The sequence below is a fragment of the Vipera berus genome, assembly GCF_964194415.1.
Source record: "Vipera berus genome assembly, chromosome: Z".
Taxonomy (NCBI): Eukaryota; Metazoa; Chordata; class Lepidosauria; order Squamata; family Viperidae; genus Vipera; species Vipera berus.
This window is the reverse complement of record NC_138205.1, coordinates 75447349-75460521: the sequence shown is the minus strand read 5'-3', so window position 1 is coordinate 75460521 and position 13173 is coordinate 75447349. Positions and strand designations below refer to the sequence as shown.

Below are 13173 nucleotides of genomic sequence, written 5' to 3'. Positions count from 1 at the left end.
TACAAGACCAGCTATAGTCTTTTTTTTAATCATTGAACTTTCTAAAATAGCATCAGAATTAATTTAAATGTTGCATAAAAAGATGAGAATAATCAGGTGAGCTAGCACTACTCCCATATTCAACACCTTCCTTCTGTTGGAAGGAAATAGTTGCAGAATTTCGAATCTTAATTTTACAGTTTTTTAAAATAGCTTTTTAAGAGGACAGGAAGGTGTGTGGGTGTTTGTTCCCACTCTCCATAATTGTAAATATCATTTATTTATATCTTGATTGCATGCATATCAGTGGCATGTTTAACATTCCCTTTTTCTTATTTTGCTCTTCCTGCAAACAACCTTAAATGATAGGTTGGCATGGGAGCAAGTGAATTATGACTGAGGGTAGACTAGAACTTGGTTCTCTGGTTCAATACCTTATCCATTACAACATGCTGGCATTCTCATTTGAATGCCTAAATACGCTCTGTAGTTTATTTAGTATGGCTAGTCTTAACTGTAATTAAAATGTGTATGCTTTACATACAGTGATAGGAGACAGAAACCTTTTAAAAGTTACCAGCAGGGGCCGGAGCAGGTTGCCGCCTCCCTCCTGCACCATCTCATCCCAGAAGAGCTGCCGCCACCGCGACAGTAGACACTGAGGTTGCCAGGGTTCTCAGCGACTCAGGGCTCACCAGTGGAATCCTCTCACCGGTCAAGGCTGGTGGAGGATGGGGCCAGCTGCCGCCTCCTTTTCTGCATCTTCTTCTTGGTTGATGTCAGCAGAGGCTGGGGCTGGTTCCAAGGGGCTGCTGGCTGTTGGGCGACGCAACGACGGGTGGAATGGTGACTGTGGAGAGGAGTTCCCACAGGATGCGGAGGGCAGGGAGGCGGTTTGATGCATTGCGGGACATGGTGGCTGGCTAGAGTCTGAACTGCTGGGGGGGAGGAACAACAGGTCTCTGACCTGTCGTTTATGTAGTGTTACTTCTGGATGCTGGCTTGTGGGCTGGGGGCGGAGCTACGTTCCTATGCGGCTATGTAAAGCACTGGGAGCAGTTCACTCCCAGCACTGACTTTTTCTTTGCACAGAATAAAGGTATCTGTTACTCGTCCCTGTTTGCTGATAACTGGTTTCATCCCACGGAGGACGTTTGTGACGCATTTACATTTAGGTTTGGTAATCACATTAAGATTATTTAATGTTTATGATAAATGTAACCATAAATCAATATCTATTAATTGTATTTTTGTGATGCAGCACATCTTGAGAGCATTTCTTCCAACTAAATGTTGTGATTATAATGTGAGAGAGAGAGTGAGAAAAATAATTGAAAAGATTATATGCAGTTTTCTGCCTTGACAAACTTACATAATTTCTGGGATATTTTGGTTTATTGTGTTCCAGCTTATGGAGAGTTGGCTTATGCACATTAAACTGATTTTTAGTTTGTAGATTTTATTAGAATGAATAGGTCTTTCTTTTTTAAAGATATTTTATCCAATTTAAGGAAGCACTGACAGTCCATTTACCATTTTTTTCCTTTTGAACAGAGAGTTTCTGAACTGAGATTTATTATTCTTATGGTCTGTCCTGCCTAAGGAATAGATTGTGTTCCCCATAGGACAATTTGCCAAGTAATTCCCTGTTCATTCCTCGAAATTTAGCAGTGGGTTGGTGGTTAGCAGTTTCAGAGAGTTACTAGGTTACATGGTGGCTATTTTCAGAAACCAAAGCACTGACATTTCTCTGAATTCATAGATATCCTTGGGAGCATATTGCAAGAAGCAGGAAGTGGGCTTTCCTCCCCTCCCAAAAAAGCACATTATTTGGGGGATTTGAAAATGAAGTCCAGAAGCTTCTCAGACCAATTTAAATCTCTGGTTGAGACTGTGAGCAATAAAGCATGAGGTTGTTATGGTGCATCTAAGATACACAGTAAAACTGGTTTTATATTGTTTGACATATTTTCATTTTCTTCAAATAACTGTTGTGATTATAATACTGTGAGAGTAGGAGAAACAACTGAAAAGATTATTTGCAGTTTTCTGCCTTTGAAGAAATACAATTCCTGGATTATCTTGGTGTATTGTGTTCTCTATTATGGTAAAAAGTAGCTTTGGGAACCATTATTGTGCTGAAGCAACAGATATGAGAATTAGCTTACTGTCACTTCTGAATAGTGCTATAAGGTACAAATGGCAAGTAGCCCTAGTTAAAAAAACAATGGTCAGCCAAGGTTTCTTGGCTGTGATTTGCTCAGTAAGCCCCAAAGGCTGTAATCAACTCTTATGTTAACCATAGTTGTCCAGCCAGTATAATTGCATAGATCTCACTGGGCCGAAGTAAGCAAACATGGATTGCTTTGGACAATTGGTAAATCCAGTCATAAGCTTATTGCATTTGAGTCTAGTTCCATGTACTAGGCATATTATAGTTATCCTGAGTTTCACTTTCCTTGGTGAAAGTGTTGTACACTGGAAGAGTTGGTTGAAGTTTGTCTTCTCCCCAGGCCTGATAAATCCCAGGACTTGCTTATATCTTTCTTTGTTCAATGGACTGTTGTTTAATAATATGGTTATAGAAGTATTAATATTATAAGATGTAAAAATGGTAGCAATAATTTTGGTCATTCACAGCACAGGCAATATTCATGACATTGGAGGGTTTAAGATAAGTCCACAAATGGATTTTTTTTATGCCTAAAAGCTTACAGTCTAAAATGTTACAGTAGAGAGAGATAAGTAGAAGCTGAGGGAAGCAGGAGTGGTAGAGTTTTAACTTTAGACAATAAAGTTGTGGTTATTTTAGCCTTCTCATTAAGAATTCGTAGAGGAGTATTTTTGCCAGCCTCCAATTATCCTTGTAATTTTCAGTAAACAAATAATCAAGATCCCCACCAGTTGTATTTCTGCATTTTTAGAGCTTTTTTACTTCCTCCTATCATATTTATATTTATATATTTATATTTATTAAATTTTTATACCGCCCTTCTCCCGAAGGACTCAGGGCGGTGTACAGGGCAATAAATATTAAAAAACAAAGTACAAAAGTTAAAAAACAATTAAATAATTATGCCCAATATATACAATAATAAAACCATGTTAAAAACCCAACCCCAAGCCCATCAAACCAGGCCGGATTGCTCAAATAAGTAAGTTTTTAGATCATGAAAAATCCAAAACATGTTTTCCTCTGTGAATAAAGTTATTTGGTTTGACAATAGCCAAAGAAGCCAGAATTTGCTCCATGGTGAACCTCACTGTCTTAGTTTATGACAGCACATATGGATTAAAGAGAAGGGGAAGAGACCATTGAGTTGGGAATAAGACATTTCTGGTGGGGACTGACATGACTGCATTTATTTCTTCTCTTCTCATTTCTTTTTTTCTACCTTAGAATATAAGAAAAAATATGGTGAAGAGCATGGTTCATGTCAGGCTGGAATAGCAGGTTTCTTCACAGAGGTGAGTGTGAATTGTGAGAAGGCTTCAGTATGAAATAAAAAGTTTGTTTCCCTTTTAAACTTTGATTTAATTAATTAATTATATACACACGTTATTATATGCACATGTACCATCCCATAGTTCCCTTTCAGGGTAAACAACGCAATGTACAGAGAAGAAAGAACTCCATACTCTTCCAAGTAGCTTCTACATTTGCTTTCTTCATCCTCTTTCCTAGATTAATCTATCCCCTTTTCTTAGGACTTGTTCTTGCTGCTGTCATTCTGCTTTCAGTCTTGTTTTTTTATTTCTTTTAATTTCTATAATGCTCATATTTCTCCCAATGTCCATCTTGAGGTGTCAAAAAATGGCCTGTCCCCATTCAGTATCTAAAATAATCCTTGGTTCTTCACTAATTCTCTCAACCTTGCATTATAAAATCTCATTTCACTCATGTTTTTAGATTTATGTTAATTCCTTTCCAATGCAGATGTATGAAAAGAACACTTATGTTCAACCATGTAGCTGAAACAGATCTTTCTCTAGACAAATATTCAGCAATCTCGATTCATTGTTGAGTCTCCAAATGATCCAATAGCTTTTTCTGTATTCTCATCTCATCCCTACCAATCCATTCCTGTCAGACAACAGTTTAATTATTTCCCCAGATTTCATTAATTTAGAAAGTTGCACAATTTTTCTAAAGCAAAACATATGTGTTTTTTGCACTAACACCATTCTCCAGCAAGCCAAAAACATACTATTGCCAGTCTATGGATTCACACTGAATAAAAAACTATAGCAACCTATATAATTCCAAATATTGTTCTGATATATACTTTAGCCCTATCATTCATAATTTTTATAATATCTTTATTAAATTTCAGAATCAAATATTAAAATACAATTTTTTTGTTAAAGGAACAGGGAATAACAAAACAAATTAAAAGTGACAAAAAATCAAATTTATAACAAAAATAACTTCTGACATTCTTTTATTCCAAAGATAATATCAATACAACAATCTCTATCTTTAAATAATACTACTCTTTAAAATCAACATTCTTTAAAAAAAACACTATTCCTAACATATTCTTCTCTTAATTCTAGTCTCACACATAATAAATTGTCAAATGTAAATAACCTTACATTTAAAAAACTACAATATTTCTATTGTCAAATTCAATCTAATCCTCAAATCACAAAGTCAAAAGTTGATTTGTCTTGTAAGAAATCTTACAGTGGTCTCCAAGTCACAAAAAATGAAAATAAGTCATTCATGAAAAAAATGAAGTCAAATTATTTTGCCATCATAGCTAGCTACATTACTTTGAAACTCCATTCTTTCAAGGTGGATTCTTTCCAACTATGGGAATATAGCAACATTGCTGCTGATATCATATACAGTCCCATCTTTCCAACTGTTTTTTGCCATTCCTAAAAGGTCCATTATTCACAATATTCTCAACCATCATAAATATCTGATTCCAAAACATTTTAGCTTTCCTACAGGTCCACCCAATATGATAAAAGCATCTTCAGATTGATTTCATTGCCAATATTTGTTGACATTCTCCTATACACCTTGTACAATTTAACTGGAGTTGAATATCATTGATACATCATTTCTAATATATATATTCATATACTCCCTCTCTGTAGGGTCAGGCCACCTTCATTTAGATTTAGATTTATCTTTCTCTTAGTTGCGCACTCACATATCTGCTTTTATTCCTCCATTTCCTCCATTAATTCACACTTTCCCCCCCATTTATTCCTTTTGTGTAGCTTCCACTGTGTACAGGGATTGGTGCCTACAGTATAGCTCAGAACTGTTTATTCTGAGTGACAGTGGCATTTTAGGGATGAGAAAAGGATGCTTCCTAAATGTATCTGGCACTTTTACATTTAAACAATGATGATTAAATTTCTTTTGGCCAAGCCTCCTTTAATCCTAACATTCACCAGCTGGAGGGCTATAGATGAATTCACTAGAAGTATGGTTAAACATTGAAAGGGATGTGTTTTTTTGGTCCTTTTTCTCTTTTGGGTGTAAGGGGTTGAGCATGGCAATAGGGTTCAGAAGCTTCTAGGAGGTAAATTGCTCCCATTCCTACCCTTCCACCTTCTCTCCTGAAAATCATGCCATCAAAGTCTGATAATAAAATAACTTGGACCATTGTGGGGAGTGGGGATTTCTTTTCCCCATTTCTGTATTTAGTTAGTACTATAGTTCTGTGAAACTCTGCCCATTTTACATGTAAAGGTAAAGGTTCCCTCGCACATGCGTGCTAGTCGTTTCCAACTCTAGAGGCCGGTGCTCATCTCCGTTTCAAAGCCGAAGAGCCAGCGCTTGTCCGAGGACGTCTCTGTGGTCATGTGGCCGGCATGACTAATTTAATTTATTTAATTTATTGAATTTATATACCACCCTTTCCCGAAGGACTCAGGGCGGTTTACAGGGTATAATTTTAAAACATTAATACAAAAATTAAGACCAATTTAAAAAAGATTAAACTAAGTCCCTGCCAAAGGCGCACGCAACGCTGTTACCTTCCCACCGTAGTGGTCCCTATTTTTCTACTTGCATTTTTACGTGCTTTTGAACTGCTAGGTTGGCAGAAGCTGGGACGAGTAACAGGCGCTCACTCTGTTACGTGGCACTCGGGATTTGACCCGCCAAACTGCCGATCTTCTGATTGACAAGCTCAGCGTCCTGAGCCACCGCATCCCTTTTATTTTACATGTAGAACAACCTAAATTCAATTATTTTTTTTTAAAATAAAAACCTCTGTTGGATTGATGGATAAGTCTTTTGAATTGCAATTAAGATACTGGGCTGTTGAAATTTTTTTATGACAGCCAAATGGTTTTAGTAATGTCTGACTATATCTAATTTTCAAAGCAACTTTGAATTTGGCCTGATGGGTATAATTTCTCTGGATCTGGTAAACAAAACTTAAGCCATAGTGTTCAAAAACAGTCTGGTGGGATTCTTTCTAAGTTAATCTGAAATGGGTGGCAATCTTTGTGATGAATTGTTTGATCATCAGTGCAATGTCAGCAGCAGCTGTTTCCTGGCTTGTTAGCAGTATCACGCTTACTTCTTTTCCCATGCTCTGAACTCCCCCTCCCCCCCTCCCCCCTGTTCCTCATTCAGAAGGTGGCTTTGAACTTTCAGTGCACAGCCTCAAGCATTAGCCAGTTGAACAATAAGCAGGAAATGTAGATAAATGGTCTCTGGGTCAATCAGGCAAGTGTCTAATATAGGAGCACTTAGTCCTGCTTATTCTGTTTTCTTCTGAGAGAAAGGTTGTACCTGATAGCCACTCACCAAAAATTGCACATTTAATTGCTTCTGTGTTTACATATATTAAAACAGCAAGCCTGTTGGCCTGCAGCTACTCCCTTTGTCAGCCAGAGGAGATATAGACAGCTTAGAGGATTTAGAAATGTGAACTCTTGTCAGGGCTTGTGACAACTGGGGAATATAGAAAAAGGTGGCTTAAAAAGTTCTTTTTTCTCACTACTAGGCCTTAGTATTTATGATGCATAAATAAATCAGTATTCCTTCTAAAACTTGCTACCTTCGAGCACAGACTTCATATATCCCTTTAATTATATGCAGAGAATTAACATGCCCAGAGTTTTTCAATAGTGAAATGGTTGGCATGTAAATTTAATATAAATAAGTCAACATGAATTGAGAGTAATTGTGGAAGGAGAATTGACTGGTCTAATACAAAGTGAATTTTCATTGACAAATTTAAAGACAAGAAATTGCATTTTAGTTTTTTAAAAATTGTTTATTTCTGGTTTATGTATAAGATTTTTTTTGAATCAGTGCATTAATTTTGAAGATGAGTAACTGTCCACTTCCCCTGTGGTTCAAACCTGGTGATTGGCTTAGGGATTGGTGACTCCATCCTTCCTTTGTTCACATCTGGATCGGGATCTGGGCAGTTCATGTCCTGACATCACCTATCCTGAGCAGACAAGCAGATTTTCCTGATCCTGAAGAAACTTTGGCCCATTATGGTGGTTCCTATGTTGCTGCAGTTTTAGAGCTGATAGGAGGTGGAAAGTGGTGGTGGGGAGGAATCTAGTACCTGACATGGAGACTGTACCAGCATGTAACAAAGGGAATCATTGGCAGAATTTCCCAATTCTGTTACGATTCTGGACAAAAGTAAAGTAGATTTCCTGTAATGCTTGAAGAAACAAAGAAAATGTCAAAACCAACAGATACAGAAGTAGCACGTATAACTAAAACCAAGTAGATGATAAAGAGTGAAAATGATCAAAGTACACAACATCTCATGCGGATTCTGTTCATTCTGGCCCAAAGTCCTGAGTGAAGAGCCAGGTCTTAAATGCCTTCCAAAATTCCTGTAGGATAAGGTTGTTTCTTAGGATGGAGTAGAATAGGAAAGAAGCAGATTATTCTCTTTTCACTCTTTTTCTACATTTTCAGAGCTTTCATTCCTATGACTTCAGTATATTTTCTATTTTTGGATTTAATTTTGCATGCAGAATCTCAAATATTAATTTCCATTGACTGTGGAAATTTAACAGATAAAACTCTTCTTTTGACAGGAGTTGGTTATCATGGGAGCTCCAGGGTCTTACTATTGGACAGGAACGATCAAAGTATTGAATCTCACTGATAATACATATTTCAAACTGAAAGATGAATCTGTGATAGGCAAGCGCTACATATATCTAGGTAAGCAAAGCAAAACAGTTATTGGTCTGGAATTCTCAGAGGTGAAAAACTCCAGGAACTGCAACTCTGGAAAGTTTGGATTCAGGAATTCTTCCACTCCCAGCCTTGACTATAATATTGCATGTGCACATTAAAAAAAAAATCTAGTAACTCCTCCTGGACTGAAGGATTTGTAGTTGCTTTAACAGTCTCTGTCAGGAAAATCTTAGCACCCCTAGACAACTGCAAATCTCAAAGGGAAGCTAAGATTGATGGTAACTCATTTAGTTTGTAATATATATTTGGTCTTGGTCTTAACCTGTGGCCTTTCTTAAAATCATTATATCATGTTTGGAAAATGAATAAATGATCCTGACTTAGAGAAGTCCTTTTTCATTGATTTATTGTTTCATGAAAATATGCCAGGGTACTAGGGAAAGGTAGCCATTATTCATTAGTAAGCCTTAGAAACGTCTATTTAAAAATGCAGTCAGTTTCACAGGAGAAATGTTAATTTTTCTAATAGCTTATGTCCGGTTCTCAGTTGTGCTCATTCTGGCAAACCTCTGCTTTCCTTAACTATTTGTGTGTTAAGTCTTCATCTGTATTTTTAAGAAAGGTTGGTGGACCTCTTTTCTTCAGTTGACTATTGCTTGCTTGTTTCTTTGATTAGAAAAAGATATAGGTGTTAAACATTTATAATACAGGTAAATTGCCTGTAATTCACAATGTGAAGAGAGCAAGGGGCCTTTCAAGTATGACATAATGGTTTTACCAGGAAAAGGAGTTGAACATTAAAGAATGTTCAAGTCTCATAATGTGTCATTTTAGAGTGGCAAATAAAATCATATTATTGACCTTTCAAATGAATCGTTTGCCTCTTTCAGGTTTATTTTGTTTTATTTTGTTTATAATCCAAACTGACTTGTTGGATTCCTCCCCTTTTTCCACATACTATTATATTTTATATAATAGTTCTTAAAAAGTTTAAAATCCTGTACGTCTGTTACAATTTAAGCTGTAGCTCCATGGATTCCCATGTAGCTTTTGTTTTGTGAATCAGGTCACAATATTAACCACTATGAACTTGTTTAATGACTCAGTAAAGTCAACCAAATTTCTAACTCACTATATTTAGTGGTGAGTTATGTGAATAATTTCTTTTTAACTTTAATCGCTCATAATCCATTTTCATTTGAGGAGCATGGGTTATAGTATTTTGGGAAGTAGAGAAAAACTTTAATTATCCATTTACTCCACATGTTGCTTGTTTTTCTAACATCTGCTATTTACAATACTCTGTTGATTCAACAAATTAATATTGTAGTAGAAACTATTTTACACCTTGTGTCTGCTTTTCAGCTTTAGTACTCTTCTTCCCTTTTTTGTCCTTGGTTTTAATTTTTTTTAATAATAACTGTCATCTGTTCTGTTATCTTTTCTGACTTAAATTATTGTTCTTCTATGTCTCCTGCTTATATTTTCACTACCTTATTGTTAGGTAAAACTTGCTTGTCATTTCAAACCTTGGAACAGTGAGTTCCTTTTCCAAAAAAGTTAAGGCTCCTATAGAATTTGAAGGTGTTTTGCTTGAGTCTAACTTCCACTCTGAGAGAAGGGGAAGAAATGCTTTATCCAGATAGATGACCTAAACCTAGGACCCATTTCCTTTTTTTTTTTTGCTGATATTTTTGGTCATTTTTTTTTCTTTGCTTGTCCACCCTAAAAATGCCCCGCTCAGGATATGCGGTGGCAGCAGGTCACTTCTCTCAGCTGATGACCACGGACGTCGTTGGAGGAGCTCCCCAGGACGGAGGCGTTGGAAAGGTTTGGTTGTTGATCAAACTTCAGTTCATAGTTTGTCCAGGAGAAAATGGACAAGAAGTGTGGGGCTGCAGCAGCTTGAAGAACGCTCCTGAAAAGAATTTACTGCCAGTAACAGAAGGAAGATAATTAATAATTTCTAGTTTGTCCAAGTCTTTCCTTCTGTTGTGGTCAACTCTCATTGTTCTGAGAATCTCGTCACCCATTTTCTAGCAGCAGTAGCAGAGAAACCTCCCTTTTTAAAAATCACATAATTCATTTTAAATTCAAGCTGTTGCTATTATATATATATAGTCATTTTTGAAGAACACTTGGTTTGCGGTAAAAGAGACCAAAGGTTTAGAGAATCTTTGTACTACCCAATTCAATATTGCTTATTCAAATTAATAATGGTTTTTCATAGCAGAATTTATTTTTTAATCAGGAACTTCCACATTTCTGATAAGGATGTCCTAATAAGCCATAGATTTCCATCCTTTAGAATGAATCAAAGTATAAAAAATTGCTACTATATGCATTCCATATATCTGTGCAAAGACTGCATTTAACCTCTGATTTATTTTAATCATTTTTAACAAGCCTGAAACGAATCAGAATCACTTTTGCAGATAAGCAAAGCATGAAAGCAAAGTGTTTCCTTTGGTCAGATCTTGTTTTTTCCCCCTCCCTTTTTTGACTGCCATTGCCTAATGCTCTCATGAATTAGATAGATAGGGCAGAAAAATAATATAGAACTAAACTGGAAAACCACAAACAAGCCCATGTTTTTACATCTCATTAAATACACAGTTGAAATCAGGAAGCTAACCACAAACCTTGCTTTCTAATGGATTTTACTGCTGTACTGTGGCATATTCATGGATCTCCATTTCTACATCATCCAGAGCCAAAAACAAACTATGCTGTGGGTTTGTCAGTCACATGTTCCCCCAAGTCTAGGAAGGAATTTGATCTTTAATATAGTGCACTATAATATATGATGCAGAATATGAATGCTGTTTATCAGCCAGGTATGGAGGCCTAACTGTATAATTGCTACTCTACCACATTAAGCAAGATAGTTGTGAGGATCTAGTAGCATATCTTGTAGGTCAAGAGCAAGTGCTGATTTGCAGGCCAGTATATGAAGTTCTGGCTTTCTTAAAGAGCAAATAGCTCAACTGCTGCTGAGTGGACGTCTCTCAAATATGCCTTGCATAAGATCATTACTTCTTGAATACAGTCTACCCAGCAACCTTGTAAAGTAGATTGCTGTTACTATCCTCAAATATGATTGCTATCTAAATCCACCTAATTTGACTTCAAAGAAATGTGAATCACAGTTTTTTAAATTGTAATTTTTAGTTTTTACTTTTAACGATTAGAGCTATAAACCAGCGGGATATTTCAGGGGCTAAAGCTTTCTGGAGAAAAATATTTTATATATGGAAATAATTATTACCAACATTATACCAGAAAGACAGTCTCCTTATGTATAGACTTAGTCATGCAATGTGTTTAGTATATTCTTAGTATTTAAATACACCTCACTTTTGTAATTAGTATCCTGAGTGAGTATCAGTGCTCTGCAGGTACCTCCTTGTTGGTGGGATGTGAAAAAGAGTATCCTGGCTTGGAAGATAGTCTCTTAATTAGAATTCCAGCTTGCATAATATAATGTGATTGTGATAAAACTTGACTGTGTTTACTGTTAACAGGGAATGCTGCATGGCGCATGGAAATGACTAAGCCCAATAACTTAATCTAAACCTTCTCCATCTTACTAAAATACATTTTGTGAAAGTTTTAATTAACCAGTGTCATGATGGGTGTTAGAGATTAATATATGTAGGCTTATCTGCTAGTCGTAATTTGGAAGACTGTGACTTGGTATGTAAGAGGAGTAAATAATAAAAAAAAATACAAATTAATGAATGAAATGAGTTAAGGAAAAGTGGACGGCATATAACTATGAAACTAAATATGACAATGATGTAATAAATCTGAATGAAAGCGGTCAAACCTTTGGAATTGAGGAATACATGTATAGAAATAAAATTATATGTTTATGAATAAAAGCGCTAAAATGTTTGACAAACTATGATTTTATATCTTCTAGGTTGTGGATATATATATGAAATAAGAATCCTTCACATAGCAATGGCTGCATATTGTTCTTGAGTGAATGGTTATTAAAAAAGAGCCAGAGTTTGAGAGAAAATTGTGTAACATTCTAAATGCATCAGATCTAGGGGAAAAAAATTCTGTTGGTTTCATAGATATACAGTATGCATAAGGAAAAGAGCAGAGCATACTTTAGTGAGTGGTCCACTAAGGTCTCAAGAATTAACAATATATAGTGTGCATTCTGTTAAAAAATGTTTATTGAAAAAAATGCGAGCATGATACTATTCATGCATATACTTTTCCAAGTATATATGCATGAACAAAAATTGGCTTGTTTGTGATGAAAGATTAAGCAAATTTGTGAAGGAGACAAGGGTAATGAGAAATTGTAATTATTTGGTAGTTTCAAGGATAGATTTGAGGAGAAGTGAATGTGGAAGAAATGAAAAACAAAAAGAATGGAGGTAAAATGGCTGCAAGGGGAAAAAGTTCATAACGAGTGTGGGGAAAACGATTAGAAAATAGATTTTCCAAAAGACTGAATGGAAAGTGACAGAGGCTGTAGAAACTGTTGGGAACAGATTGGAAAGAATGATGGTGCAGAAAACTAAAAAGAAGTGATTGAGGAATTATATAAGAGAAAGATTGCTGTAAAAATGAAAGGTATTTTATAAAGTGTATAGAGTGAAAAATTGAATTATAGTGAATACTCAATGAAAGGAAGGTACACTTAAAAGAGGAGGAAATATGCAAAGCAAGTGTGATGAACATTTTAAAAAATGGTTGTGGATGAAAAGGACTAAACAAAGAGCCTCTGGGAGAGGAGACAAAATTAAAAATAAAAAGTGCTGAAATGATTTTTAAAAAAACATCAACCAAGAAGCAACGGATGGAGACTAATCAAGGAGCGATACAACCTAGAACTAAGGAGAAATTTCTGGTAGCGAGAACAATAGATCAACCAGTGGAATGGGTTATCTTCAAAAGTTGTGGATACTCAATCACAGAAGAGACTGGACATTTGTCTGAAATGATATAGGCCTCCTGCTTGGGCCGGGGGTTGGCTAGAAAACCTCTAAGGTCCCTTCAACTCTGATGTTCTTCAATTTAAG

General features: G+C 36.0%; 1 protein-coding gene across 1 annotated transcript in view; it reads left to right on the top strand.

Annotated features, from left to right (window-relative positions):
* Window positions 1-13173, top strand: part of ITGA9 (integrin subunit alpha 9) — a gene marked incomplete at its 3' end in the record, with an annotated part of 248178 nt that overhangs the window by 19814 nt on the left and 215191 nt on the right. Inside the window, exons 5-7 of the mRNA XM_081345406.1 lie at window positions 3380-3447; window positions 8023-8152; window positions 9873-9958. Coding sequence (XP_081201532.1) covers window positions 3380-3447; window positions 8023-8152; window positions 9873-9958 — 284 coding nt within the window. The remainder of the gene's footprint in view (window positions 1-3379; window positions 3448-8022; window positions 8153-9872; window positions 9959-13173) is intronic.